This window comes from Protomyctophum bolini (assembly GCF_963924005.1).
Source record: "Protomyctophum bolini genome assembly, chromosome: 3".
In the NCBI taxonomy this organism is placed as follows: domain Eukaryota; kingdom Metazoa; phylum Chordata; class Actinopteri; order Myctophiformes; family Myctophidae; genus Protomyctophum; species Protomyctophum bolini.
The window spans coordinates 21387212-21397211 of NC_137864.1; the positions used below are offsets into that span (position 1 = coordinate 21387212).

At 45.8% G+C, this 10000-nt stretch overlaps 1 protein-coding gene across 1 annotated transcript in view; it reads right to left on the minus strand.

Annotated features, from left to right (window-relative positions):
* The window catches only part of LOC308312347 (voltage-dependent T-type calcium channel subunit alpha-1H-like), a gene marked incomplete at its 3' end in the record, with an annotated part of 112808 nt that overhangs the window by 59133 nt on the left and 43675 nt on the right, over window positions 1–10000 (minus strand). The window contains exon 14 of the mRNA XM_080758952.1: window positions 8062–8217. Within this exon, the coding sequence (XP_080615078.1) occupies window positions 8062–8217 (156 nt within the window). The remainder of the gene's footprint in view (window positions 1–8061; window positions 8218–10000) is intronic.

A 10000-nucleotide genomic window follows, 5' to 3' on the forward strand; every position in this document is an offset into this window, starting at 1 on the left:
ATGACTATTCATCTAGTTGACTATTCATCTAGTCGACTATTCAACTAGTCGAATAGTCGACTATTCAACTAGTCGACTATTCAACTACTAGTCGACTATTCAACTAGTCGACTATTCAACTAGTCGACTATTCAACTAGTCGACTATTCAACTAGTCGACTATTCAACTACTAGTCAACTATTCAACTAGTCGACTATTCAACTAGTCGACTATTCAACTACTAGTCGACTATTCAACTAGTCGACTATTCAACTTGTCGACTATTCAACTAGTCGACTATTCAACTAGTCGACTATTCAACTAGTCGACTATTCAACTAGTCGACTATTCAACTACTAGTCGACTATTCAACTAGTCGACTATTCAACTACTAGTCGACTATTCAACTAGTCGACTATTCAACTTGTCGACTAGTAAATCCACTAGTTGACTAGTTGAAAATATGTATATTTTTTTTATAGATTATAGGTATAGTCACAAATGTACACAGTATTTAAATGTACAACACATACAAAAATATATAAACAGGTACATATTTCTTTGACATAATAGGTAATGCCTAGTCAACTAGTAAAGATCACTAGAAAAGCCCTAGTTACCAATGCCATAGGGGGGGATGGTGAGGCCGGTGGTGAGGCCGGTGACTGTGGCTGCATGGAAAATGGAAATGAAGAGTTTACATAGTACATGCATAAACTTTCCTTAATGATTATATCTGGTTTCAGTATTCATTTAGGATTTGTATTGCGGGTGGGGAGGGGCTGGGGACCCCCGGAAATGCTTTGCAAAAACGTTGAGAATCCCTGCTCTAGGCCACTGGTTCCCAAACTTTTTCATGTCAAGGACCCCCAAATTCTCAGTGGCCTGCAGTGGCCCTTGTGGTTAGAGTGTCCGCCCTGAGATTGGGAGGTCGGGGTTCGATCCCCGGGCGGGTCATACCAAAGACTCTAAAAATGGGACTCAGTGCCTCCCTGCTTGGCACTCAGCTTCAAGGGTTGCATTGGGGGGTATAAGATTGTTATGGCTCTATGTGATTCTCAACTAATTTCAAGGACCCCCAGTTTGACATGAGTTAGGCTACGGACCCTCATTTAATGGCATTTCTATCTCTGGGACCCTCAATGTATATTGTAAAATCACTGTTAGTTTAACTCTGAGATTGTACATTTTTACACTCTCAGAGTTACATATTCATGGGTCCATTTGGTTCCTAACTACAGCTGGGGACCCCTGGGGGTCCCCAGACCCTACTTTGGGAACCTCTGCTCTAGGCTCTGTACCAATAGCCTGGCTAATAAGCCAGACTCAAATCACACTGCCGTGTGGTATTTGAGTCTGGAGATGCAGTGTATGGATCTTGTTTCCCGGGGGGTGGGTTCAAACATTTTCTCTTTGACGCAATTGGTCAGAGCTACTGTCAGTCAAAGGTCTCAAGCACTGAACGTCACTGTACCAAAGCCCGCCCATATTGCATACCGTGTCCCGATTGGCCACACCAGTTCTCTGGTGTAGGATATGCGCGTACAATTGAGCCTCTCCAGACCGCAATCCACCGGCAGGCAATTGTTTTTGCCAACGGCTGATTCGGTCTGGCTTATTAGCCAGGCTAGTGTACCAATACACGGTGGATACATTTCCTTTTTTTATATATATATTTTTTGGGGCTTTTTTGCCTTTATTTGACAGTGGGTGACAGTGAGTAGACAGGGAAGGGGGAGAGAGATGGGGGGAGGACACACAGCAAAGTTTGTCGAGATCGGGACTCGAATCCGCGACACACTGTAAAGCTGGCTTACAAGTCCAAGGTACCTGGACTGCTGAGCTACAGCCCAGGATGGACCGCTGAGCCACGGCCCAGGATGGACCACTGAGCCACAGCCCAGGATGGACCGCTGAGCCACGGCCCAGGATGGACCACTGAGCCACGGCCCAGGATGGACCACTGAGCCACAGCCCAGGATGGACCGCTGAGCCACGGCCCAGGATGGACCTCTGAGCCACAGCCCAGGATGGACCGCTGAGCCACGGCCCAGGGCCTGGACCTCTGAGCCACGGCCCAGGATGGACCGCTGAGCCACAGCCCAGGATGGACCTCTGAGCCACAGCCCAGGATGGACCGCTGAGCCACGGCCCAGGGCCTGGACCTCTGAGCCACGGCCCAGGATGGACCACTGAGCCACGGCCCAGGATGGACCACTGAGCCACGGCCCAGGATGGACCGCTGAGCCACGGCCCAGGATGGACCGCTGAGCCACGGCCCAGGATGGACCACTGAGCCACGGCCCAGGATGGACCGCTGAGCCACGGCCCAGGATGGACCGCTGAGCCACGGCCCAGGAATTAATTAATTTTCTTAGTGCGAGCTTGTATTAATGTTTTATAAGGTCCCAAACATGGTACTTTATCCGATTTTGAGCAGAAAAAACACTAATAACAGCGTGCACGTGTACCGCGGATTATCATGTAGACGGGATGGGAGGCCTGTGGAAGTGGAAAGAAAAGTCAGTTCATTTACGTGAACTTTTCTTTTTAAGTTGAAATATGGACATTGTGGGACTTGTGTCGGAAGCTGATTAGTTTGGAATACTGTGTGTGCGTGCGTGCATTTGTTCGTGCGTGCGTGCGTTCCTCTGTAATCGTTGTTTTGCTTCATAAACACATTCTCACAGCCCTCCTCTCTAATCCTCATGCAGAGAATATGGCAGCTTGTTCGTTCCTTTGTTAGAGTTCTGCTGAGTGAAGGCTTTTTATCCCTGACTGATTCTTTGATCTGTTCCTCCTTCAACCACACAGCAGCATCCGTAAGGAACTGTTCAATGAGAAAAGACAATTATTATAAAATAATTTTAAAAGAACTAGAACAGTATTTTGAGCTTGACTTGTCTATCGGCAAGATGATTAACACTCTTATCGCCCAGCGTCATTTGGAACTAAAGATGTCCCGATACTGTATCAGTATCGGATCGGCCCTTATTTGGTCATATCGGGTCATATCGGTATCGGCAAATATGCCAGTCTAACCACAGATCCGACACAGGGGTAAGGGCTTGACACGGCAGGCATGGCAGGCAAATAAAATGGTGGGGCATGTGGAGTTTGTTCTCGAGTTGCCCAATCTGCAAGTGCACATTTGAGTGAGGAGTCTGCTATAAACACAACACAATATATATAGCTAGATAGCTATAAACATTATTCCCGGCCGGTGGACATCAAAATAAGATATTTTTTCTTATACATATTATTCTCTGGTATCGGTATTCGGTATCGGGATCGGAAACAAAAAAAGTGTATCGGGACATCCCTATTTGGAACCATTAATTATTAGACCATTAGTGCTAGATATAATAGCATGAAGCCAAAACACCACGAGAGGATCGACAACCACCGGAGGAATGATTACTTCTAACACGACTAGCGACGGGACCTGCGATGGGACCTGCGACGCAGCGCGACACGTTGTGAGCTTGTATATCTGCTATTGTATATTTTTTTATGGAGGGACAGACAGTATGCTGACTGCAGGAAATGGGGAGAGAGATGGGGGGGAAGACATGCAGTAAAGGCCGTCAGGATTGGGAGTCGAACCCGTGGCACACTGCCAGACTGGATTACCAGCCAAGGTGCCTGGACCATTGAGCTATGGCCCAGGCCCAAAAGTGCCCTCCTTATGGGATGTCAGCCCCTTCCTCTCTAACACTCTGTGCACGTTCCCTGCTTGTCTCGTCAAACCACGTGACTCCCATTGGAAATGCATTGCGAGCCGTGCGACACACATGAAGACACAGGAGACACTGAGAAGACAGCTGTCTTTTATGTGTGACCGAGGCCTATAAGACTCCAACTATATTCCTGAAAAACTGCGTAACAGTCACACCTCTGTCCTCAACACAGTTTGTCTTTGCTATACTTAAAGGTTAGGATAAAATGATATTCCTTTGTTAAAATAAATATAGCTACTCTATATTGTGATAGTAATCATTGCTATATAGAGAACCAAATAGACCCTACTACGGGTCCATTTGGTTCAATTTGAACACTTTTTGCCATCCACCCATCCATCCACCCATCCATCCACCCATCCATCCACACATCCATCCACACATCCATCCACACATCCATCCACCCATCCATCCACACATCCATCCACCCATCCATCCACCCATCCATCCACCCATCCATCCACACATCCATCCACACATCCATCCACACATCCATCCACCCATCCATCCACCCATCCATCCATCCACCCATCCATCCACACATCCATCCACACATCCATCCACCCATCCATCCACACATCCATCCACCCATCCATCCACCCATCCATCCACACATCCATCCACCCATCCATCCACCCATCCATCCACCCATCCATCCACACATCCATCCACCCACCCATCCATCCACCCATCCATCCACACATCCATCCACCCATCCATCCACCCATCCAGCCACCCATCCATCCACCCATCCATCCACACATCCATCCACACATCCATCCACACATCCATCCACACATCCATCCATCACATTCATTCCCTCTTCACAACCCCCCCCCCCCCCCCCCCTATATGTTCCATAGATCTCTCTCCACACATCATGCATCATCATGTATTCATGCATGTTGTTTATTGTGTGTCATCAGATTAAAGAGGTATTATGAATGTACAGTTTGTACAACATCACACATTCTGTCCAGCAGAACCCAAACCCTGTTTGGAACCTCACCCTCAGCAGAGGTAGAAGAGCCGTCCCGGGGATCCCCAGGGGAGTTCCAGGGGGTCCCCAGCTAAATGACATATTGGAAGCAAATGGACCCTTAATATGGGTCCAGTTGGTTCCATTTGTACACTCTCAGAGTTAAATTAACATTGATTTTACAATACAAATTGGGATCTCAGAGATAGAAATACCATTAAATGGGGGTCCTTGAAAAGTCCCTGAAAGTTCTTTAAAATGTACAATTCAGGCATTTAGCAGATGCTCTTAATCCAGAGCGATTTACATTAAGCAAGAACAAAAAGCATGTGAATACATCATATACATACAAAGTAGTTCTCATGAAATGGTTGAGAATCACTGCTAGGGTCCCTGGCATATATTTTCAAACGGGGGTCCACGGGCTAATTAGTGTCAACTTGGGGGTCCTTGACACGAAAACATAAAGGTATTGCCTGAGAACTACAGATGATTGATTTGTTTTTTCTTTTCGTTTCTTTTTTCCCCAGGCAGTACAAATTTAGACCGGGGTGAAAAGCATAAAATTAAAAATAAGTTTACGTTGCTACAGTGAAAACAGGCACATGTACATATGCTCTTTATTCTATCCCTTTGTTTGCTGTGCTTCAGTTGTTTTGAATAGTCATAGAGTTATAATAGTCACTAAAGTTTTTTAAATAATTGTCATGGAATATAGTGTAATATTTGCCCCTGAGATGTACGTAGTAGAACTAAGTAGTTCAAGGCCAGTCAATCGAAGATTTGTCCCAAAATAAATTGCAATAGTAATCATTCAAGGTTTTCTATGATCTGACGTCATCACAAAAGAATGAGGCCAGCTCATTTGGGCACAACCCTGAGTGGCATAAACGGAGGTCTCCGTCCTATCAAACAGTTACACTCAGCGCTCAGGGGGAGATTAATCACAGGACGGAACATTAATGATATCATAACCGAGGGGTGCATATACTTAGTTTAGACTAGTCATTGGTTAGACATGGGTTAAGGTTAGGTTTAGGTGTGCTGGCCCTTGGGAGGTTATAGGTTTAGGGTGAGGGTTTGAGATAGGTTGTAGTTGTGTAGGACTAATGACGGTTCTAACCAATGACTATAGTCTAAACTAAGTACTGCACCCCATAACCGATCGCATCGCTCCAAAGGCTGGGAGCGCCATGCTGGGCAACATCCGATGTAATTTCCGGTTGGGACGTCATCCAAAGTGGTCCCCCCCCATTTTAGTGGATGATATCGAAAATCTTAAAACGTGAATAACTCTTGATCTAATTCAATCCGTCCAATTTTAACCAAAGATGATGTTTTTGACGGCCCATCGCGGTCCCGTCGCTAGTCGTGTTAGAAGTAGGCTAATCATAACTCCCGTTGTTGTCGATCGCCTCGGGGGTGTGTTTTGGCTACATCTAGCTACTTCAGCTACATTCAAGATGGCGCCTGGTGCACCTTGAAATGCACTCCGTAGGCCTGGTGGACGCTCTGATTTAATGGTCCTAAATACCCCCAGGCGTTCGGGGTGTTTTAAGGGCAAGTGGCTATGGGCAAAACTAATGCTTGCAATGGATTCAGAATCATGAAGTGAATCATGTAGAAATGCTACTTAAAGCATAATTAAAATTAGACATTTTTGCCTTAATAGGACGTTAATGGTACCCAACTTTCAACCCCTGAATGTACCATGATCCAAAATGTATATATAATTCCCAATTTTGAATATGTATATATTTGGATGACCCTAAGGATCATAAAAAACCTTGAATGATTAATATTGCGATTTATTTTGGGTCACACCCCTTTTTAGCTTAGATTGACTTTTTTTATACATAATAAAAAAAACAGTACAGTACTGGAGTATTTAGTATACTGTACAGCACTGTACTCCTCAGTGACAGTCAGAGATGCATGAGGCTCATGAATAAATAAGCCATTTAGACCTGAGACCTTTACAAAAACAGGGTTTCTGAAAAAAACCTCCGTTTCTATATCAGTGGTGCTCAAACTATTTCATGTCTATTATTTCATATTTTCTCACAAAAATGTGAGAAAATATGATCACGACTTTTCAAAAATAGCAGATCTACAAGCTCGTAGCGCTACAAGCTTGTAGATCTGCTATTTTTCAACAGCTAAAGTTTAAAAATAATGGTGGCTTAAAAGCTATGGTGACACAGATGCGTCTGCAGGTCTAAATGGGATAATGCACAAAGCCTGCACCATTTATAACGTCCCACATGGGAAATTGCAATCAGAACGTAACAAGAAGAGCAAATTGCACTCGGCTGTTGAATGGAACGGCCGCGGTTTGCACTGGCAAATCATTAATTAGCTCATTATCGTCTGTGAATCTCAACTTGACACTTTTTTTCCCCCCTGAAGTTTACACTTAGGGGAAGTTCTGTCAGGGTTCTAAACTTTGCCTGCACGATATAGTTACGAAATGTTTCTTTTTTTCTTTTTTTTTATGAGGGGCGCTATAGCCCTTCCTATAGGCCGATATACAGCGTCCACACACGTCTCAATATTTTGCCAATGACAATGAAAGGAGAAATTAGGTCAAATGTCTGCGAAATATGACAAATGATACATATAACACAACAATCACATGAATCCAGTTGTTCATGAGATGAGGTCTGATGATGTATAATGATAAGAGCGCCCCTCACTTCACATGGGTGTGATTTTTTGTAATACATATAACTCAAATTAATGATTACAGGCCAGCCAGCCAGCCAGCCAGCCAGCCAGTCAGTCAGTCAGTCAGCCACTGTGTCAGTCAGTCAGTCAGCCAGCCACTGTGTCAGTCAGTCAGTCAGTCAGCCAGCCAGTCAGTCAGTCAGTCAGTCAGTCAGCCAGCCAGCCAGCCAGCCAGCCAGCCAGCCAGCCAGCCAGTCAGTCAGTCAGCCAGCCAGCCACTGTGTCAGTCAGTCAGTCAGCCAGCCAGCCAGCCACTGTGTCAGTCAGTCAATCAGCCAGCCAGCCACTGTGTCTGTCAGTCAGTCAGTCAGTCAGTCAGTCAGTCAGTCAGTCAGTCAGCCACTGTGTCAGTCAGTCAGTCAGTCAGTCAGTCAGTCAGCCACTGTGTCAGTCAGTCAGTCAGCAAGCCAGCCACTGTGTCAGTCAGTCAGTCAGTCAGTCAGTCAGTCAGTCAGTCAGCCACTGTGTCAGTCAGTCAGTCAGTCAGTCAGTCAGTCAGCCAGCCACTGTGTCAGTCAGTCAGTCAGTCAGTCAGTCAGTCAGCCAGCCAGCCACTGTGTCAGTCAGTCAGTCAGCCACTGTGTCAGTCACTGTGTCAGTCAGTCAGTCAGCCAGCCAGCCACTGTGTCACTCACCTCGGCCTGGAAGCCCTCCACCAAGATGGCCACCAGCAGGTTGAACAGGACGTAGTTTCCAAACGTCATCAACGCCACGAAGTAGAGAGCTGCGAGCGGGGTGGTGGACGCCATGCCGTTGTACAGAACCGCGTTCCAATCCTCCTGAGTCAGGATCTGAGGAGAGGAGAGGAGAGGAGAGGAGAGGAGAGGAGAGGAGAGGAGAGGAGAGGAGAGGAGAGGAGAGGAGAGGAGGAGAGGAGAGGAGAGGTAAAGCATTCCATCAAACCAAATCAAATCTAAGGCCTCTTTTAGACGGCGACGGTCTCCAGATAAAACGGCAAAGTCCTGTTGCGTTCTCATTTGATTGACCCTTTACGAACACACACTTTATGAAAACGCTATAATGTCACTAGGTGGCGGTAACGGGCTGCCAAATAGACCCACGTACAAGAAGAAGAACCAGGTAGCTCCCCCTTCACGCAACCCTATCAGGGTTTTGAATGATGCTTCCAGACCACAACAGGGTTGTGGCTGTCGCTCGCTGCCTGCTTTCTACTAACGCTGCAACGGATCGAGAGACAGGCAGCCCAGAGCATACAGGCGGAGAGCGCCACGGGATGGTTATATATTTTATAATACATTAGGTTACATAAACGCTGCTTTTTATTTACATTGTGGTTTTACATTCACCATCGCTGATGAGCGCCGCTTTGTAGGCGAGGAGGGAGGCTTAAATTGTTCATTGTACGAACTCCATTATAATATGGCTCTGCATTTGTGGATCCACCGTTTTGCCTGTTTACATGGAGACAGGAGAAAACGGCGTTCTAAAAGATTTCCACTCTGGAAGGTGTTTTCACCTCCTGAAAACACTGTTCTCGTCTAAAGGGACACCAGCAAACGATACTTTATTTTGCCATGTTCTATGAACACCATTCTCGTGTAAAGACCACCTAAGTGTGTCTGCATGTGGATCTTAATATTTGAGTATTAATATGTCTGGCCAGAGCTGACAATGAGGTTATACCTTCCCTTCTTCTCTGGAGTCAGTAAGCAAGAACTGTGGATGGCAATGAAGGACCGGAAAGTCTGGCGTGGCATTGTGAAATCCATGATGTGAAAAATGACGATGCTGATGATGTGTTAATAAGAGCTTGTGACTAAATAATGACTACATCCATTTGCTTTTTACATCTCCAGAACAGAAGGGGTTTTGGACATAGCTGCAGTGACACACACACACACACACACACACACACACACACACACACACACACACACACACACACACACACACACACACACACACACACAGCTGGTTGCATGTCATGCATACTTCAGCACCCTGCCGACAGCCAACCTATAATCTGATGACACTTCAATGTGAGGATGAACGAGCTTCATTAACACACTGGAGAGAGGGAGGGAGAGAGAGGGAGAGAGAGACAGAGACAAAGAGAGAGAGACAGAGAGGGTGTGTGTGTGTGTGTGTGTGTGTGTGTGTGTGTGTGTGTGTGTGTGTGTGTGCCACAGCGACATCAAGCAGACATCTGTGATGCACAAACGTGTTTCATGTCAAGGACCCCCAAATAGACACTGATTAGCCCACGGACCCCAATTTGAAAACATATGCCAGGGACCCATGAGAGAAGATTTGTACGGTTCTAGCAGTGATTAGTGATTCTCAACCCGTATAATTTCAAGGACCCCCAGTTTGACATGCATTAGTCTACGGACCCCCATTTAATAGCATTTCTATCTCTGGGACCCCCAATTTAGGTGTACACATGGAACCAAATGTAACTGTCAGAGTTACAGACCCATAAGGGTCCATTTGGTTCCAAACTATTGTGCGTGTGTGACTGTGCGTGTGTAAAAAAAAAAAAAAACCCTCATACCATCATTGCACCATTTTTTTTTAAATATAATCTTTGAACTTTTAAAAGTTGCCTGTTTT